Source organism: Akanthomyces muscarius, chromosome 4, assembly GCF_028009165.1.
Source record: "Akanthomyces muscarius strain Ve6 chromosome 4, whole genome shotgun sequence".
Classification (NCBI taxonomy): Eukaryota; Fungi; Ascomycota; class Sordariomycetes; order Hypocreales; family Cordycipitaceae; genus Akanthomyces; species Akanthomyces muscarius.
In genome coordinates this window covers 2,456,496-2,476,019 of record NC_079244.1, presented here as the reverse complement: position 1 = coordinate 2,476,019, position 19,524 = coordinate 2,456,496, and the positions used below count along the sequence as shown (strand labels likewise).

At 53.3% G+C, this 19,524-nt stretch overlaps 6 protein-coding genes across 6 annotated transcripts; 5 read left to right on the top strand and 1 right to left on the bottom strand.

The window, feature by feature from the left end:
• Nucleotides 1–797: 797 nt before the first annotated feature.
• On the top strand, nucleotides 798–2,109 carry LMH87_011496 (uncharacterized protein; the record flags this gene model as incomplete). Its single annotated transcript, XM_056200646.1, has 4 exons — nucleotides 798–913; nucleotides 969–1,047; nucleotides 1,107–1,895; nucleotides 1,945–2,109. 4 exons carry the CDS (start codon nucleotides 798–800, stop codon nucleotides 2,107–2,109), a joined length of 1,149 nt encoding a protein of 382 aa, XP_056052475.1.
• Nucleotides 2,110–2,208: 99 nt separating this feature from the next.
• LMH87_011495 (uncharacterized protein) lies at nucleotides 2,209–3,744 on the bottom strand (the record flags this gene model as incomplete). The annotated part of the gene is made up of 1 exon (XM_056200645.1): nucleotides 2,209–3,744. The coding sequence occupies one exon, from the start codon at nucleotides 3,742–3,744 to the stop codon at nucleotides 2,209–2,211; it is 1,536 nt and encodes a 511-aa protein (XP_056052474.1).
• Nucleotides 3,745–4,750: 1,006 nt separating this feature from the next.
• LMH87_011494 (uncharacterized protein) lies at nucleotides 4,751–5,494 on the top strand (the record flags this gene model as incomplete). Its single annotated transcript, XM_056200644.1, has 1 exon — nucleotides 4,751–5,494. One exon carries the CDS (start codon nucleotides 4,751–4,753, stop codon nucleotides 5,492–5,494), a length of 744 nt encoding a protein of 247 aa, XP_056052473.1.
• Nucleotides 5,495–6,237: 743 nt separating this feature from the next.
• On the top strand, nucleotides 6,238–12,840 carry LMH87_011493 (uncharacterized protein; the record flags this gene model as incomplete). The annotated part of the gene is made up of 1 exon (XM_056200643.1): nucleotides 6,238–12,840. The coding sequence occupies one exon, from the start codon at nucleotides 6,238–6,240 to the stop codon at nucleotides 12,838–12,840; it is 6,603 nt and encodes a 2,200-aa protein (XP_056052472.1).
• Nucleotides 12,841–13,572: 732 nt separating this feature from the next.
• Nucleotides 13,573–15,504, top strand: LMH87_011492 (uncharacterized protein; the record flags this gene model as incomplete). Its single annotated transcript, XM_056200642.1, has 6 exons — nucleotides 13,573–13,732; nucleotides 13,884–14,280; nucleotides 14,332–14,668; nucleotides 14,723–14,932; nucleotides 14,983–15,435; nucleotides 15,484–15,504. 6 exons carry the CDS (start codon nucleotides 13,573–13,575, stop codon nucleotides 15,502–15,504), a joined length of 1,578 nt encoding a protein of 525 aa, XP_056052471.1.
• A 572-nt stretch (nucleotides 15,505–16,076) lies between these two features.
• LMH87_011491 (uncharacterized protein) lies at nucleotides 16,077–18,731 on the top strand (the record flags this gene model as incomplete). Its single annotated transcript, XM_056200641.1, has 7 exons — nucleotides 16,077–16,130; nucleotides 16,209–16,439; nucleotides 16,525–16,598; nucleotides 16,754–16,985; nucleotides 17,033–17,172; nucleotides 17,219–17,492; nucleotides 17,547–18,731. 7 exons carry the CDS (start codon nucleotides 16,077–16,079, stop codon nucleotides 18,729–18,731), a joined length of 2,190 nt encoding a protein of 729 aa, XP_056052470.1.
• Between the last annotated feature and the right edge of the window lie 793 nt (nucleotides 18,732–19,524).

The window sequence follows — 19,524 nt, the reverse complement described above, 5'->3', positions numbered from 1 at the left end:
GGAGGGGGAGCATGCGCAGTCAGTGGACGATACCCAAAGAGAAAAGGAGGCCTGAAGCTGATCCGAGCAGGCAGGCGGCCACTGCGTTGATGCAAGCAGTGTCGGGCGTTTGCACTGTTAGGCCAAATAGAAGTGGGTTTATTATTGCCTCGATTGACTGGTGCAGCCACTGCGAGCTACAATGACTGTAATGAGGCCCGAGTCACGGCCCGATGATGCTTCTTCTGTGCTGAAAGGCCGCACATGCACGCGACTACCTACGAGGCAACGGGAAAGTCGAGTCAGTGTAAATGGTTCGCAGGCGTTTGCTCGCTGCTGCTGCTGCTGCTTCTGGTGCAGCTCAGGCAAGGCCCTGTTTGGTGTGGGGCTCGCAGCTGCAGCCCGTCATGGGGCCTTGTACACAGCCAATTTGTTTGCTGGTATCAAAGGCAGTATCTTAAACAGAAATAACATCTAAACAGATTCGGCACCACAAAATGTTTAGCCAAACGCATAAGGTACTGGCTATTTTTATTGCAATCAAAGTCTTTGGGGCCTAATGCACCTTTTGTACTTACAAATTGCCCTGGTACTTTTAACGCCCCGCTCAATGTATGTTACCGGTAAAGGTACGTACCTAGGTACTCGCCCGTCCTCAACTTGGGAGGGACGCGACGGCGGCTGTCGCGTCACCCGCAACGCGTTAATGGGTTTTCATATTCTCGGTCTTCGTCTTTGCCAGCCCAACCTCGCATAGTTTTCGACGAACCTTTTTACAGCGCTGCGCAGGTCTTCAAGTGCCACTCCTTGATACGAAAATGGCATCATTCTTTGATATCAAGGCCCGCAAAGCTGCGGCAGCAACCAATGGTGGCTCCGAGCCGAAGCAGAACAAGGCCAGCGACGGCCGCATTCAGCCCTGGGTCGAGAAATAGTATGTCGCCGAACTTGAGAAGCCAGTTCTGTTCGCCCTTTCTAATAATGCACAGTCGTCCCAAGAGCCTCGACGATGTCGCCGCCCAAGAACACACCGTCACCGTCCTGCAACGAACGCTACAGGCTGCCAACGTGAGAGACCTCGATCCGAGCTTCGACAAGCCTTCTACTAATACACGTTCCCTTTGCAGCTCCCTCACATGCTCTTTTACGGCCCGCCCGGCACCGGAAAGACGTCGACCATCCTCGCCCTCGCCAAGCAGCTCTACGGCCCCGAGATGATGAAGTCACGCGTTCTCGAGCTCAACGCCTCCGACGAACGCGGCATCTCCATTGTCCGCGACAAGGTCAAAAACTTTGCGCGCATGCAGCTCACGAACCCACCAGCCGGCTACCGTGACAAGTACCCCTGCCCGCCCTTCAAGATTATCATCCTCGACGAGGCCGACTCGATGACGCAGGACGCCCAGAGCGCCCTGCGCCGTACCATGGAGATCTACAGCAAGATCACCCGCTTCTGCCTCATTTGCAACTACGTCACCCGCATCATCGACCCGCTGGCCAGTCGCTGCAGCAAGTTCCGCTTCAAGAGCCTGGACCAGGGCAGCGCCAAGAAGCGCCTCGAGGAGATTGCCGCCGCCGAGTCTGTGCCGCTCGAGGACGGCGCCCTCGACGCCCTGATTCGCTGTAGCGAGGGCGACTTGCGTAAAGCGGTCACCTTCCTGCAGAGTGCGGCTCGCCTGGTGGGTGCTGCTGTACAGCCCAAGGATAGTGACGGCGATGAGGCCATGGAGGTGGACAAGAAGGCGGTGACGGTCAAGACTATCGAGGATATTGCTGGTGTGATTCCCGGCCAGACGATAGATGAGCTTATTGCTGCTCTGCGTCCGCGTGGCTCAGGTGGCTCGTATACTGGCGTCTCCAAGGTTGTAGAAGACATGGTGGCCGACGGCTGGAGTGCTGGACAAATTGTATCCCAGGTAAGTGCTCCCCATCTCCTCAGTCATCGTCTACTCTAACCGATCGAAGCTGTACCAAGTCTTGGTATTTGACGAAACGATCCCCGATGTACAAAAGAACAAGATGGTCATGGTTTTCTCCGAAGTGGACAAGCGGTTGTTGGATGGGGCTGACGAGCATCTATCAATTCTCGACTTATCCATGAGAACATCTGCAATCTTGGCTGAAAAATAAACATCTACGTGTAACGACTTGAACTAGTGAAAATGACGAAAAACACTTGAAATTTGGCTATGCATTGCAACTAAAGGGTATATATACAGCAATATCATTTTACAGCCCCTCCTGGCCTAGTAAACCCAGGTTGCCTCGCACTTTCGACCACGGATCCGTCGAACTTTGTGATATCGCTCTGCTTCCTTTCCTCGTATGTCTTCGAGCCCTTGGCGTATCTGCACCCAGCCACGTGTCCTCGTCCACTTCACTGCTCAGAATGTCCTTCCCGGTAATCTTGCCGATGCCTTCCAGGGTGCTCATCAGCCCTTCGAGAGCAATCTGCCCGTTCTCGACCGTCTCCGCCACGGATTCCAGCGTGGCCATCTTGGCGGCGTCTGATGCTTCCACCCACGGCATCACCTGGGTAGCGATGCTGGCCTGCGATGCTGAATTGGTACCTGGTCGGCCGGAGGCACCTCGGGGGGGGAATGTTGACAGCAAGTGGCTTTCTTCGGCCAGTTTGCTGACCTGACGGTTATTGATTTGAGCAGTCTTGTTGAGGAGAGAAGAAATTTGCGTTCGATAGGCCACAGCGGCTTTATGGTTTGCAGACGCATCGACAAGGGAAGCCAAGTAGGGCGCCACGAGGTGATCCATAGGCGGGCGCGATGGTGCTGCAAGACTGGCCCGTTTCGTCGATTTCATGTTTGCCGCCAATGGTTGAGGCGGCTTAGAATCGCAAGCAGCCATTTCCAACAGAACCTTCCTCGCCGAGACGTAGAGTGTGTACTTTTCCTTGATGGCGCCCAACTGTGCCTGGATGGCCGCCGGATCGGCTTTACCAGGCCCCCTTTCCGATGAGATTCCGTCGTCCTCGGGGCGCTGTATCTCTGGAGATGCCTTGCCGAGCTCCGTCTCGATCCAATTGATGAGCTCATCTCGTGTCGCGCCCAGCGCCGTGAGTTTGGCTGATTGGCTCGGCGGCTGCGACGCGCGCCGCACGCGCTGTCTCGCTTCATGCAGAAGTTGCTCCTCCTGCCTGAGAAGCAGCTTGGCACGCAGTACGAGCCTCTCTAGCTGGTTGACCTGGCCGGCAATATCCAGCGGTAAGGAGCTCTGCTCAATCGCCATGGTGGTGATGACGTCCCGCGGCACCGGGGGCAGAGCCGGCGTCCCCTGCAACACGCGGTCGGCGTCCAGAAACTCGGCGTCGGCCGCCGGCTGCTCTAATAGTGTGTCGAGTGTCTCTTGCACCGCGTACAAGCCGTCACGCTTCTGGTGCAGCTTCAGCAGGGCCAAACGCTCATTCAAGCCCAATGAGGCGGATGCGCTAGCCGCCGTCCCCTCCGTGCGTAGCTCTGGAATGTCATATTGCCGAGCCGCCTCAAAATTCTTGCGGGCGGCGATGTTTTCTTTCAGGACGTCCAGATATTCTCTGTACACGCTGTTCGCCGGAGTGCTGTCTGTGTTGACGGTGCCCTCGGCGTCGCGCCCGTTTGCCAGTGCTAGCGCCGACTTGAGGGGACCTCCCTGCGCGCATTCACCCAGGTGCGCGGCCAAGATGCGCCGGATATAGTTGACCTGTTCCCGAGACTTAATGTATGGATTCAAACCATCTCGTATTTTCGCAGTGGTTTCAGCGTCATCTGCCATAATGGCGTCGCTGCTTGGCTGATGCAAGGTTGAAGTGAGGGCCGCGCGCTGCGCTTCGGCGTCTGGTGGAGTGAGCCATATCGAAACAGCGATTACCTTTGCGGCAAAGCACCAACGGTTTCAGCAAGCTTACGATGAATACAATATAATGCATAAATCTGGAGCTTCAAGTTGTCCACTTGTATGAGCCAAATTCAGGATACATTGTCTGTGCATAGTACTAGACAATCATTGTAGTATGTAGAGTACATTAGCAGGTTGTATGCTATTGATGTGGGGAGTTTCGGACTTAAAACAGGCATGTCACTGGCATTAATCGTGTAGTCGACGAGAGTCATATTTTCATAGCCTGTCAAAGCAGATAAATTGAACCCATTTCTGCCTCTTGCTTGTATAAGAACTACTACATCAGGACATGATCAGGGGAAAAAGCCACCATCGTTCGTGAGCAGTCATTAACTATCACAGAGGCAGAAGATAAAATAAGAAGAGAAAATAAGGAACAATAAGAAAAAACGAGAAAAATAAGAAGGATAAGAAAAGTAAGAATAAAAAGGGCAAAAAGGGCAAACAAGGCAAATATGAAAAAAATATGAAAACGATTATGTCTTGGAAGAACGGCAACTTGCCGCTCTCGGACCGAGTTACGAGGTTGTCAGCCTATGGTTCGCCTATGGTTCCAGCGCGAGAACCACGAGTACCCTTACGTTCATGCGTGCCAATCATGGACCTCGCTATTCCCGACGGATAGTTTTAGTGCCATATCACCCTTGATAGCGTCCACGCAACGTTCCCATGATCGCTAATTTGGGACCTTCCATTTCGAGAAGGTCCTTCTTGTGAAACGAGCAAGGTTCATAACTTCCATTTTACAGCAACGCTTTACAAACTGACTTTGCTGTTAATGGTTCGTTCCGTCACTATATAGAAGAGCAGCTACTTCCTTGTTCTGGGACGGCAGCCAAACTGCCCACTGCTGCTGCATGCTCTCTTCTGCTCACCCAATATGTACCGCTCTCTCGTTCTTGTCACCGCTCTGGCGGCGGAAATTGGTTCTGCCACAGTTGGTCTAAGCTGGTCGTTTCCCGACGCTGAGCAACCGCAAAACGGTCTCAACGACGTCACCTTTCCTTTTGACTTGAGCAAGGCCCCGCACGAGGACGGCTTCTACTTTGCGCAGCAATTCTTCTTCAACGGCGTCGAAAGCGGCGCTTACACTGGTCTACAGCCGCGGCCAGACAATTCGAGCGGCAGCGTTATCCATGCTGTCTTCTCTAGCTTTATTAAGGGCACCACCTTTAACTCGTCTCTGTGCTACGCAGGCGCCGACGGTGGCGATGGCGTGAGCTGCGCCGTCCAGTTTACGGGCGACTATTCCCACGAGTATGACTGTGTCGTGGAAACTACAGATGAAGGGTCTACTTGGCGAGGCACTGTTGTTGACGCCGTCTCTGGAGAGTCGCACGCCATGGGTGAATGGACTCTGCCCAAGAAAGCGGCTGGCATACAGACACAGGGTGCTGGATTCGTAGAATATTACATTTACCCGCGTGACTCGGCTGGGAACGAAATTTGCGATGCATTGCCCCTCACGGAAATTTCCTTCTTTTCACCTTCCAGCAATACCAGCGGCGCCAATGAAGGAACACTCGGGCAGCCGTACGAATACGGTGTCTGCGAGGGCAAGTCTGCTTTCTCAACTCAGCAGATCACTGACGGGTACTGTGTCAAAACTGGCTTTCAGATTTGAAACTTTGGTTGCAATCTTTCATAGCGTATGCTAGGCTCCATAAAGTGGTTAATACATATTTCCACTGCTGTTCTCTCTTTGTGATGTTTTGCTTGCCACGATCGTCATGGGGCATTTTACCCTTTTTCATCCAGCTCACTATATTTTTTTCTTCCGTTTCTTTTTTCTTTCTTTATTCCTTTTTCTTTGTTCTCTCCAGTTATTATGCTATTTCTCGCCAATCGCGACTCTTCTTGGTGTTAGTTGGTTACCACTCTATCCGTAGTTATTTAGGTATCTGTAAGAAGAAACCTTGTACTTCCAGCCCGACGGTAACCCTCTCTCTTTGTCTTTTTCACGGCTAAAACTCCAGATTCTTCTTGATTGAGTTAGTGCTCTGTGGTCAATAAAACACGTATTTGTTTATTTTACTGAATATTTGAGCGCAATTCCTGGTGAAATATCTTGCCGCTGCTGCTCCTCCGCCGAACGGCTAATGGCGCTATACCTATTACGGTACTAGCGCGCCTCTGCCTGGAGGCTGGATCTGAAATTTATCGGCGCGACACCTTCAAATAGCTAAACAACGACCTTTCATTTTCCCAGCATTGACGCGCTGCTTGAATCCTCTCTGCCCCGGCACGCATCGCATACATCTATCCAGGGTAGCAGCGCATGGTATATTAAAGGTCAAGCTCTGTGCGCCGCCGTCGAGCACATCGACGTTCTCCATCCCTGCAGAGAGCTTCGACAACACCGCCAGCATGTCGGAACCTCAGCGCGATGTCTCCCAATACAAGTACTCGGCCATGTCCAACCTGGTTCTACAGGCGGACCGTCGTTTTGTCTCGCGACGAAATGATGAGGCTACCGGTGACCCAGAGTCCCTCGCAGGACGCCTGAGCATCCGGGACATGGGTGCGCGAGTCGGCCGTGACGACGCCCCGAAGCAAAAGAAGCAGCCTGGAATGCCAGATATCCAAAGAGGCAGCATGAAAGAAGGCCAGGACGTTCTTTTTCGTGAGCAGCAGAAACGAAAAGCCGACAACGCCAACCTCCGAGGCACTGGCGTCCTCGGCGCAAACGAGCCCTTGGTCGAGGGCATCACCTATCGACCTCGCACCCTCGCCACCCGCGCTACATTTGACTTAATACTTACCCTTGTCGCAACAACACTTGGCGATGTACCACATGAAGTCGTCCGAAGTGCGGCCGACGCTGTACTCGAATACTTGAAAGACGATGATCTAAAGGACCTCGACAAGAAGAAGGAAATCGACGATATCCTCGGCGCGACGATGAACCCCAAGCAATTCAACGAATTGATGAACCTTGGCAAGAAGATCACAGACTACGATGCCCAAGATGACGATGAGGATGTTGCTATGGGAGACGGCACCGGCGACGCTGAAATCGACGAGCGTCAAGGTGTTGCTGTCGACTTTGATGATGAAGATGAAGATGACGAACTTGTTCCAGAGGTCCGTGACGAATCATCTGATAGTGAAGATGAAGGCGAGGATGCTGGCGAGGATGGACTATCCAAACCCGACGCCGACGTCAAAGATGACGACGATCAGATGGTTCTTGACGCTGGCCAATTCAGCGACAAGACCGAAAAGCCAGAGAAGGGCGCCATTGCAGCCAGAGATATCGATGCCTTTTGGCTGCAAAGAGAGATTGGCGCGTTCTATCCCGACGCCCACGAACAGACCGACAAAACAAAAGAAGCCCTTCGCATCCTATCAGGAGAACCTGATGAGACTGGTGGTGAAGAAAAGTCTTTGCGAGAAATCGAGAATGATTTGATGGAACTATTTGACTTTGAACATCACGAGCTTGTGCAAAAGCTTGTAGAAAATAGAGAGAAGGTTTTCTGGCTCACCAAGCTAGCCAGAGCCGAGGACGCTGCAGCTCGCCAACATGTTGAGCGGGAAATCGCCTCCGAAGGGCTACAACGCATCCTGAACGAGCTGCACGGCAAGTCTGGCAGCGATGGGGAGCGCAAGGGTATGAAGATGGATATCGATGTTCCTGCATCGTTTACAGACAGTCAGCAAAAGGAAGAAGCCACCGACGGCCGTCTTGTCGGCGGCCTCCAGCCGAGGAAGCTCATCAACCTTGACAATCTTGTTTTTGATCAAGGCAATCATCTGATGACCAACCCCAAGGTCCGACTTCCCGAGGGCTCCACTAAGCGCTCATTCAAGGGCTACGAAGAAATTCATGTGCCGCCTCCTAAGAAGCGCAATGACCCCGATGATGTTCTCATTCCAATCACCGACATGCCGGAGTGGTCGCGCCCTCCTTTTGGCACGACCAAGTCCTTGAACAAGATCCAGTCCAAGTGCTTTCCTACAGCCTTTGGCGATGACGGCAACATGCTCATTTGCGCACCGACAGGTTCCGGAAAGACAAACGTTGCCATGTTGACGATTCTCCGTGAGATTGGAAAGAATAGAAACCCTGACACAGGCGACATTGATCTTGACTCCTTCAAGATTGTGTACATCGCACCGCTCAAGGCCCTTGTTCAAGAACAAGTCGGTAACTTTGGCAAACGACTGGAGCCGTATGGTATCCGCGTTGCAGAGTTGACTGGTGATCGTCAGCTTACCAAGGCTCAAATTGCAGAGACTCAAATCATTGTCACTACTCCTGAGAAGTGGGACGTCATCACACGAAAGGCGAACGATCTTTCCTACACCAATTTGGTGCGTCTCGTTATCATCGACGAGATTCACTTGCTTCACGATGACCGTGGTCCTGTTCTGGAGAGCATTGTCAGCAGAACTATTCGCAAGACGGAGCAGACTGGCGAACCAGTTCGTCTTGTCGGTTTGTCTGCTACACTTCCCAACTATCGCGATGTCGCCAGTTTCCTTCGTGTCGACATGGAGTCTGGCCTCTTCCACTTTGATGGATCTTTCCGACCTTGCCCTCTGCGCCAGGAATTCATTGGCGTAACAGATCGCAAGGCGATCAAACAGCTCAAGACAATGAACGATGTCACCTATAATAAGGTTCTGGAACACGTGGGTCAGAATAGAAACCAGATGCTTATCTTCGTGCACTCGCGAAAGGAGACAGCCAAGACTGCTCGCTACATCAGAGACAAGGCCCTGGAGATGGAGACTATCAACCAAATTCTCCGTCACGATGCTGGCAGCCGTGAGGTGCTCCAGGAGGCTGCTGGTGAAGCTACGGATCGGGATCTGAAGGATCTGCTGCCTCATGGTTTCGGTATACACCATGCTGGTATGAGCCGTGTCGACAGAACTGATGTGGAAGACCTTTTTGCCCGAGGCGCCATCCAGGTCCTAGTCTGCACCGCCACTCTTGCTTGGGGTGTCAACTTGCCCGCCCATACCGTCATCATTAAAGGCACACAAGTGTATTCTCCCGAGAAGGGTACTTGGGTCGAGCTGAGCCCACAGGACGTGCTGCAGATGCTCGGTCGTGCGGGTCGACCCCAGTTCGACACCTACGGTGAAGGTATCATCATCACCACACAAACCGAGATTCAGTACTACCTTTCTCTACTCAACCAGCAACTGCCCATTGAGAGTCAATTTGTCAGCAAATTGGTCGACAACCTCAACGCCGAAGTCGTCCTGGGCAACGTAAGAACACGTGACGAAGGTGTCGAGTGGCTCGGATACACCTATCTGTTCGTTCGTATGCTGCGATCTCCGGGTTTGTATCAAGTGGGAGCCGAATATGAAGACGATGTGGCCCTTGAGCAAAAGCGTGTAGATCTCATTCACGCTGCGGCCATGGTCCTAAAGAAGACAAACTTGGCCAAGTACGATGAAAAGACTGGGCGTTTCCAATCAACTGAGCTTGGTCGCATTGCCTCGCACTACTACATTACTGCCAACTCTATGGAAACGTACAACAACCTCATCCAGCCTTCCATTACTACCATCGAACTGTTCCGCGTTTTCTCCTTGTCCGCCGAATTCAAATACATCCCAGTCCGACAAGACGAGAAGCTAGAGCTTGCCAAGCTTCTCGGACGTGTGCCCATCCCTGTCAAGGAGAGCATCGAGGAACCCCATTGCAAGATCAACGTCCTGCTCCAAGCTTACATTTCGCGTCTCTCGCTAGATGGCCTGGCACTCATGGCCGACATGGTCTACATTACCCAGAGTGCTGGTCGTATCCTGAGAGCCGTCTTCGAAATTGCGCTCAAGAAGGGCTGGGCCTCCGTGGCAAAGACTGCACTGGACCTTTGTAAGATGGCTGAGAAGAGAATGTGGCCTACCATGACTCCTCTTCGACAATTCCCTGCCTGCCCTCGCGACGTGATTCAAAAGGCCGAGCGTATCGATGTTGCTTGGGATAGCTACTTCGATCTCGACCCTCCCCGCATGGGTGAGCTTCTTGGAATGCCCCGTGCTGGCCGCACTGTTTGCAACTTTGTCGCCAAGTTCCCCCGCGTCGACGTTCAGGCCCAGGTTCAGCCTATGACCAGATCGATGCTCAAAGTCGAGCTTGCCATCACGCCCAACTTCGAGTGGGATGATGCTGTGCACAGCGGTGCCGAGAGCTTCTGGATCTTTGTCGAGGACTGTGATGGTGAAGATATCCTCTTCCACGACACCTTCCTCCTGCGCAAAGACTACGCCGTCTCGGAGTCAAATGAGCACATTGTCGACTTCACTGTGCCCATCACCGACCCCATGCCGCCCAACTACTTCATTTCAGTTATTTCTGATCGATGGATGCATTCAGAGACGCGAATTCCCGTGTCTTTCCAAAAGCTCATCCTTCCCGAGAAGTTCCCTCCCCACACGGAGCTGCTTGACCTCCAGGCCTTGCCCGTCTCTGCGCTCAAGACCGCAAGCTACATCAAACTGTACCCTGAGTGGAAGCAGTTCAATAAGATCCAAACGCAGGTCTTTAATTCTCTGTACAAGACGGAGCAAAACGTTTTTGTCGGCGCTCCGACTGGCAGCGGCAAGACAGTATGTGCAGAGTTCGCTTTGCTTCGCCACTGGGCTCAGGAGGACTCAGGCAGAGCTGTCTACATTGCTCCATTCCAGGAACTTGTTGATGCCCGTCTGCAAGACTGGCAAAAGCGACTCGGCCACTTGGCTGGTGGCAAAGAAATTGTCAAGCTTACTGGAGAGACTGCCACCGACCTCAAGATGCTCGAGCAGGGTGACCTGATTCTTGCCACACCCACTCAGTGGGATGTTCTTTCGCGCCAGTGGAAGCGTCGAAAGAATGTCCAGAATGTCCAACTTTTCATCGCGGATGATATTCACCTGCTGGGTGGCTCTCAGGGCTATATTTACGAGATTATTGTGTCTCGCATGCACTATATCAGAACTCAGACTGAGCTACCACTCCGAATTGTTGCTTTGAGTGTCTCTCTTGCTAATGCTCGTGACATTGGCGAATGGATTGATGCCAAAAAGCATGATATCTATAATTTTAGCCCCCACGTGCGACCCGTTCCTCTGGAACTACACATCCAAGCCTTTTCGAACCCTCACTTCCCCTCTCTTATGCTTGCCATGGCCAAGCCTACATACAATGCCATCACGCAAATGTCTGCGGACAAACCCGCCATGATCTTTGTTCCCAACAGAAAGCAAACGCGCAGCACCGCGCGTGATTTGCTGGCTGCTTGCGTGGCAGACGAAGACGACGACAGATTCCTCCATGTTGACTCTGAGCAGATGAAGCCCCTGCTGGATCGTGTGCACGAAGAGGCACTAGCAGAGGCTTTGTCCCATGGCATTGGTTACTACCACGAGGCTTTGAGTCAAAACGACAAGCGCATTGTGAAGCACCTCTTTGATAATGGCGCGATCCAAGTCCTGGTTGCTTCTCGCGAGGTGTGCTGGGAATTGACAAGCACCGCCCACCTTGTCATCGTCATGGGCACGCAATATTTTGAAGGCCGTGAACACCGTTATGTTGACTATCCTCTCAGCGAAGTGCTGCAAATGTTTGGCAAGGCGCTGCGACCTTCCAATGATGGCCGTGGCCGCGGTGTTCTCATGCTCCCACAGGTCAAGCGCGACTATTACAAGAAGTTCCTCAGCGAAGCTCTACCTGTCGAGTCGCACCTGAACAACTACCTTCACGACGCGTTTGTGACAGAGATTAGCACCAAGATGATTGAGTCTGGTGAAGACGCCATCAACTGGACGACATTTACCTACTTTTACCGCCGTTTGCTGGCCAATCCCAGCTACTACGGTCTCACCAGCACCACTCATGAGGGCCTCAGCAATTACATGTCAGATCTTGTTGAAACGACTCTGCGCGAACTTGAAGAGTCCAAGATTATTGAATTCGACGACGAGGATGGCTCTATTACGCCTCAGAATGCCGCCATGATCGGTGCCTACTATAATATCTCCTATATCACTATGCAGACATTCCTGCTGTCTTTGTCGGCGCGAACGAAACTCAAGGGAATTCTCGAAATTGTTACGTCGGCTACGGAGTTTGAGTCTATCCAGGTCCGACGCCACGAGGACGGCCTGCTTCGCCGCATCTATGACCGCATTCCCGTCAAGATGGCGCAGCCTACCTTTGATACTCCTCATTTTAAGGCCTTTGTTCTTCTTCAGGCTCATTTCTCCCGAATGCAGCTGCCCATTGACCTGGCCAAGGACCAAGAGGTTATTCTGTCTCGCGTTCTCAGCCTACTTAGTGCCATCGTTGATATCCTATCGTCTGACGGTCATCTGAATACGATGCATGCGATGGAAATGTCACAGATGGTTGTGCAGGCCATGTGGGATCGTGACAGTCCTCTCAAGCAGATTCCTCACTTTGGAGCTGACGCAGTCAAGGCTGCCAATGAGTTTGGTATCAAGGATATCTTTGACTTCATGGAAGCCATGAACCCCGAAGAGAATCCCGACTACAAAAATCTCATCAAGCGTCTTGGGCTGTCCCAGAAGCAGCTTGGCGAGGCTGCCAACTTCACCAACGATAATTACCCCGATCTAGAGCTCGAGCACGAGGTCCTGGAGGAGGACGAGATTCGCGCTGGCGAGCCGGCATACCTCAGCGTCAAGGTTGTTAGAAACCTGGAGGATGATGGCGAATACGATTCGACTGTGCACGCACCGTTCTATCCGCCAAAGAAGATGGAGAATTGGTGGCTGGTTGTCGGTGATGACAAGACAAACAGTCTGCTCGCGATCAAGCGAGTCACCATTGGCCGTGAACTGGCTGTGCGCGTTGAATATACAGTGCCCACACCCGGCGACCACAAGCTGAAGCTGCTACTCATGAGCGACAGCTACGTTGGTGTGGATCAGGAACGGGAGTTTTCTATCACTGCTGCTGAGGGCATGGATGTTGACTCGGACGAGGAAGACGAAGATGACGAGTAAGAAGCCGAAATTTATTGGTCTTGTACATCATGGTGAGCTAGGAGGTGGAAAATATGCAATGTTAGGTTTATGGTAGTTGTTTAAAATAGTATCTTTTTTTTTAACGCGATTATGAGCACTTGGGTGCTCGATCAAGCTATCCTAGGCAAACCACCACAAGCTAACATCGTGGATGTTGGGTGATGAGTGATGCACGCATGCCGTTGATCTAAATTCGAGGCACATTATTCTGAAGTGTCCAATCTTCATTCGCTGTGTCCACAGCCAAGGCTGACTAGTGTTTTGGGCTACACATGGCGGAGGCGTTCTTGACTCTCATCCTCACCAACCTCTCGGTCTCGGTCACCTCCCACATATAACGTCACGTGATGCGTATGCTGTGACGTGAGAGGTGCTCGTTCTGGCCATCCAATCTGCCCAGCCAGACCAGCCGTTCCTTGCCTCCGACTACCCACATCATCGCACAACAAGGGTGAAGCTACGAGTTTGCAAAGCTGCGCTTTTCATCCCGCACAACCTCTGTACCATCGCGCAACACGCTTTGCGACTGCCATTGGATCTAGCTACACGCGCTTCTCACGCGTCGAATCTCTTTATCCCGTCGCTGCACGCACCCTGGTCGAGCTTCACTGCTGCTGACCCGGCACAACCCCCATCGCGATTCGGTCTTTCGTCGCCGCGATCAGCATCAGATCTTTGTCAATTGCATATTCCGACACGGTCATCTCAACAATGGCCGACACTACTGCTACCATCCCCGAGGTCGCTGCGCCAGCCGCCACCGAGCAAACGGCCGCCACCGAACCTGTTGCCGCGCCAGGTGGTGGCGAGGCCGCTGACGAGGCCAAGCCTGCCGCGGATGCCTCCAAGGAGGACATCGAGAAGCCGGAAGGTGAGTTGAGGGCCATTGCGCGAACGATTCTGCGCCGAGCTCGCGCGTCCTGCGACGAGGTTGATGACGCCTCGTCGCGGTGGCGTCAGCGCCGGCTCGTCGCTCAACGGACGCGCCCCAGCACCAACGCATGCTGACACTATCTCCACAGACACGACCAAGACAGAAGATGCCGCCGCTACTGAGGGCGACGTCGAGATGAAGGAGGCTGCTGAGACTGCGCCCGCCGTGGTTGCGACCGAGACACCGAATTCGAAGAAGAATAATCGCCGCAAGTCTGTCGGCGGAGGGCTGAGCAGAAAGGGTTCCAAGGCCCGCCTCACGCACACTGATGCCAAGCCTGGCGACCACTTCCTTATGAAGCTTAAGGGCTTTCCACCGTGGCCTGTTATCATTTGCGACGAGAGCATGCTGCCTCCGGCTCTCACTAGCTCTCGCCCAGTCTCCGCAGCCAAAAGCGACGGCACTTATGCTGAAGCGTATGCCGACGGCGGCAAGCGAGTCCATGACAGGACATTCCCTGTCATGTATCTTTTTACCAATGAATTGTAGGCTGATTTTGCGAATTCATTGGGGTGTCTACATACTAACAGACACAGTGGCTGGGCTGGCAACACGACCCTGACTGAACTTTCGGCGGAAAAGGCCAGCAACTCCGTCAACTCCAAGATGCGCAAGGATTTGCGCGCTGCTTTCGAGCTCGCTGTAGAGCAGCACCCGATCGAGCACTACAAGGACGTTCTTGCGAAATTTGAGGAGGAACTGGAGGCTCAGCAAAAGGCATTTGAGGAGGCCGAGGCCGCCAGAAAGGAAGCTGCCGCGACGCCAAAGAAGAGCAAGAAGAGCAAGAAGGCCGAAGAGGACGACGTCGACCTGGACGATGTTGATTCTGCCAAGCCCAAGTCGAAGAAGCGCAAGGCCGAGGACGAGGCCAGCGTACGTACCTATATGCATACATCTGCTTCGGCGTTCACTGTTGACCGTTTTTAGACCCCCCAGCGCTCTGATTCCGTTAAGAAGCCCAAGATCAAGCTTAACACGTCTTCGACACCCAAGGCCAACGGAACCCCGAGCAAGAAGGCGGAATCTGTCACGAAGCCCAAGTCTGACAAGAAGGCTAAGGATCCCAAGAAGGCCAAGGATCCTAAGAAGGCCAATGAGCCTGAGATGACTCCTGAGGAGAAGCGCGAACGCAAGCAGGTGCGCGGAAACCTGTCCAACTCGCACGAAATTGTGCTAACCATTCACAGAAAGAGGTCTTCTTCCTCCGCCACAAGCTTCAGAAGGGCCTCTTGTCCAAGGACACGCCCCCCGTTGAAACAGAGATGAAGGGGATGTCGGATTTCTTGACCGCCCTGGAGACATTCACGGATCTTGAAGCGTCTATCATTCGCGAGACTAAGATCAACAAGGTTCTGAAGGCCATCCTCAAGATGGGGAGCATTCCCCGTGAAGAGGAGTTCAGCTTCAAGAAGAGGTCGCAGGGCCTCTTGGACAAGTGGAACAAGCTTCTCGCCAATGCTGCTGCTGCTGCCCCTGCCGGTAACACTAATGGTGTTAACGGCTCCGAGGAGAAGAAGGAGACGAACGGCTCTAGCGAGGGCGCAACGGAGGCCAAGGCTTCGTCGGAAAAGGCCGATGAAGATCAGGACAAGACGGAGCCCTCTGAGCCTGCCAAGGACGAAGAAAAAGCCCCGGAGGCAGTAAGCGACTATATTATGATGCATTAAGACATGACTGACATTCAACAGGTTGCAGCAGCTGCTGAGTAAACGATGGAAGAGGCCAACCCCGTCACAAACTTGCAATTTCCTTTTGTTTTCGGCGCACGCGTAAAATTTTGGCTTCCTGTTGCTATTTACGATTTCTTTGCGTTCAGTTTAGGGTTACGGAGCTGGCGGATTCGATGTATGATATTTTGCAAATAGGTGCTTTCATTTCGACATTGAAGCAGGTTCTAGAAGATGGCGCGAGCGTAAAGTTGAGACTTGCAGTCAATGGAAATATAAAGTCAAGGAGCTTAAAAGGGCTAAAAGCGGCCAAGGCCGCGATGAGACAGTGAAAGGCTGGTGTCGCTGGGGAACAGACTTGACTTAAAGCAGCGCTTTTATGTATACTGATCAACGTGTGGTAACCAACTCTTTTGCTCGGTTCTTGTGGACGTTAAAATCCGGTCCATCTACAGCTGGGCACAAAGACTGCGCATGACTATTCCTTTTGTTCAAGGGTAGCGACCGTGCGAACACAGTGTGGGGCACAGTCATATTAACGCGTCTCTCCGTCAAGAGTCGCGTGTTTGCAGCTTGCTGAATTGAGATTGTAGGCATGAGCAAAACCGAACACAATGGCCGTAGAAGACGACAAGACGAATGGCACATTTAGCCAGGAGGACCACCAGGTATTTTATTACTGTTATTCGTTTCTGGGCCAATGGCTCGGAAAAGACGCCGTGCAGCATATTCTAACCCTGCCCTAGGTGGCCTACATCTTCAACCCTGAAGACAGTGCGGCAGCGCGGCCATCAAAAAGGCGCCGCGTCTCCAAGAAGGGCACAAAGGGCAAAGAATCAAACGATGACGCCTCGTTAGCCGCGCTGGGTTCTGCGCTGTTCGTGCCACTCCTGAACGGTACTGAGCGTGCAACGTGTGTGCAAGAGAGGCATCGTCTGTACGAGGAGAGCTGGACCAAAGTGAGCAACCGAATACAGGTACGCGGTTCATGGCACGAATATTGGATCATTCAACCTAGAATGCTATTATTGGAGGACAAGATGGGCTGACTGGGCTGGGCAGGGCATCTTGCGAGACTCGAACTCTGCCACGCTGGAACAGGTGTCATCCTTTGTTCAGCAGGCAAAGGCTGAATGGTAAGCGAAATTATTATCCCTTGCATTTATTGTTCCATTTGTTCTGCTCTCCGGCTGTTGTTATTTTCGGGGCACGCCGTTGCGTCCGTTGGGACCTCCCTGCCACCGGGAGGCTGGGCGAGAGACACGGCGTGTGGCTAACATTTGCTTGGCAGCTTTGAGAAAATCCCCGCCGCATTTATTGTGACGGGAACAAATATTGCGTCACAAGACCTGCTGTTTGAACAGCTGTCTGAAACGCTGCAGTCTGGCTCCAGCCGCTTCGTAAGACTGCGATCGACCGAGGCTGGGTCGCTGAAGGCGGTGCTGAAGCGTATCATTCGCACAGGGACGTCCAAAGCGACGGAAGATGATGAGGAGAATGATGCAGAGGAAAAGGAAGCAGATGTATGGAGGCTCTTGCTCTTTCCTGTTGTTCTCGACTGACTGTATAGGGCAAACGGTATCTCGAATACGACTTGGAAGCACTGTATGCATACGTGCAAACACAAAATTGCGACCAAGTCTTTGTCGCAATTCAGGACAGCGAAGGATTCGATAGCAGCCTGCTATCAGACATGATTACTCTCTTGAGGTACGGAAGCTGGCTCGCTTTCCACGGAAATGACTGACAGTGACAGCTCGTGGCGTCCGCGAATACCTTTTACACTGCTCTTTGGCGTCGCCACATCGGTGGAACTGCTCCAAGCCCGCTTGCTCAAATCTGCATGCCGTCAGATTTATGGAGGCCAGTTTGACGACGTGCAGACGGATACAATTCTGGAATCCGTCTTCAAGGGTGCTGTGGCCGCGAGTGATGTCCCGCTCAGGCTAGGAGCCCCGCTGCTGCGATGGATGCTAGATCGCCAACGCGATCAGGTGGCTGGCATTCAATCATTCATCAGCTCTGTCAAGGTCAGGCCATCAATCCGCTATTGTGTACATGCCATTCGCTGATATTATTTTTAGTATGCATACATGTGTCACTTTTTCGCCAACCCGCTTAGTGTGCTGGCACTCTGGGAGGCTGGTAAGGACAAGCTGATGCAGCCAGAACACCTGGAGGCCATACGCAACACACCCTCTTTCCGCAAGCATGTGGAGGCGGCCATTGAATCTGGTAGCCCCGAGAACTTGCAGTACGCACGGTCTCTTTTAGAAGATGAAAGCGCTCTAAAAGAACGAGTGCAAGCTAGCATTCGGGAGCGCGAGGCGTGGATGGACAAGCGACTGCGGAGCCTGCTCATGCTCGAGGCCGCTGGTGCGCAACACGGAGCGTTCTCGAGGGCCTACGTGGAGGCCATGAGCGAGGGCATTATCATGTCAGAGCACTCAAACATGGTGGCTAGCGTGAGGCGCATGGGCATGAATGAGCTGGTGGCGGCGATTGAACGCTTCCTATCGCTGCTACGCGATGGCGAGCCAGGCCTGGGACTAGGGCCCGACAACGAGCGGGAGGGTGAGCAGATGCAGACCCAGCTGGAGACGCAGCTTGCGGCGCTGCGGAGGCTCATGACCCGTGCTGAAGCAGAGGACATCAGCGTACGCAGCCAATACAGCGGGCAGAGCAAGGTGGCGCGAACCACGGTGATTGCGCAACGGGTGCAACTGAGCCACCACTCGGCAACGCTCAAGGAGGAGGACAAGCAGTTTACGGAGATTATCGACGCTGTAACGGGGCTGCTGGCGGCGCGCCACGACGAGACGACGCCGAGCGGCATGTTCCTGTCGGAGAGCTGGCTGTACGACTCGCGGGCGCCGTCCAAGGACGTATTCGTGCCGCGAGCGCGGGTCGTCTTTGAGCGCAGCCTGGCGCGGCCACACGACTATCTGGCGTGCGAGTGCTGCAAGCCAGACCATGATGGCCTGCAGGCGACGCTGCCGGCGACGGCCATTTTGTACCAGATGTACCTGGAGACGGGCAACCTCATCAACGTGGCCGACATGTGGTCCTCGTTTTACACGCTGGTCAGTGGACAGAGCGGGCAGGCAGACGGGGAGGACGCCATGGACGAGGACGAGGGCGAGGACGAGGAGAAGCAGAGGGAAGCGCTGGTCATGTTCTACCGTGGCCTGGCGGAGCTACGTGCTCTGGGCTACGTCAAGAGCAGCAAGAAGAAGACGGATCACGTAGCCAAGGTGAAGTGGTTATAATGTTGGCATTTTCCCTATATTTTGCATTACAGCACAAATACTCTGCACAATTGCAACATGTCATATTTCTATTTCGAGCATGTTTGCGGGTAATGTTTGATGAAGAATGTGTGCACCACCGGCATGTCACCGGCGGCGGGCTGGTAGATTGACGGTGAGGCTGGTGGGCTGAATGGCGTCTTTTGGGAGGAACACCACGGATACGGAGTAATCGTAATTGCCACTGGCACAGACGAAAAAGGGCGAGACGGAACGAAAAAAACAGAGGCCCAAAGGAAGGCGGCCCGCCGTCACAGTTGAGGCGCTGCTTCTAGCGTCATGTTTGTCTCTCCACGCCCCCCCCCCCCCCCTCCAGCCCAAAAGACGGCATCTACATACGTGGGAAGGCGGTGCGGCGCAGCTGAAGCCCGCGGGCGGGCTTCAGGCGGGGAAAAGGGAGAGAAAAAAAGGCCCAGTCGGCATGTAGATGCGCGGCGGCTTTTGGGCGAGGATCGAGGAAGGAAGAAAGGTGGTGACCCAGGATGTATGGGGAGGGGGCGGTTTCGGTGGCGTTATCAGCTGGGGCTGGCCTTCTTTTGCTTGTTCTTTCCAGGGTACGGTATCGCGTGGGTTCTTTTTTCATGGGCGAGCCAGGGGGGCGTGTCTATGTATGTGTGGACAAAAGCAAGGAATAAAAATGCCGGCAGGGGAGGGTGAGCCAGGAAGAAGAAGAAAAGAAATAAACCAGAGACAAACGGTTCGGAGCAGCTATCCCGTTTTGGCAATTTGTCCATGGGTGCATCTGAGTGTGTGT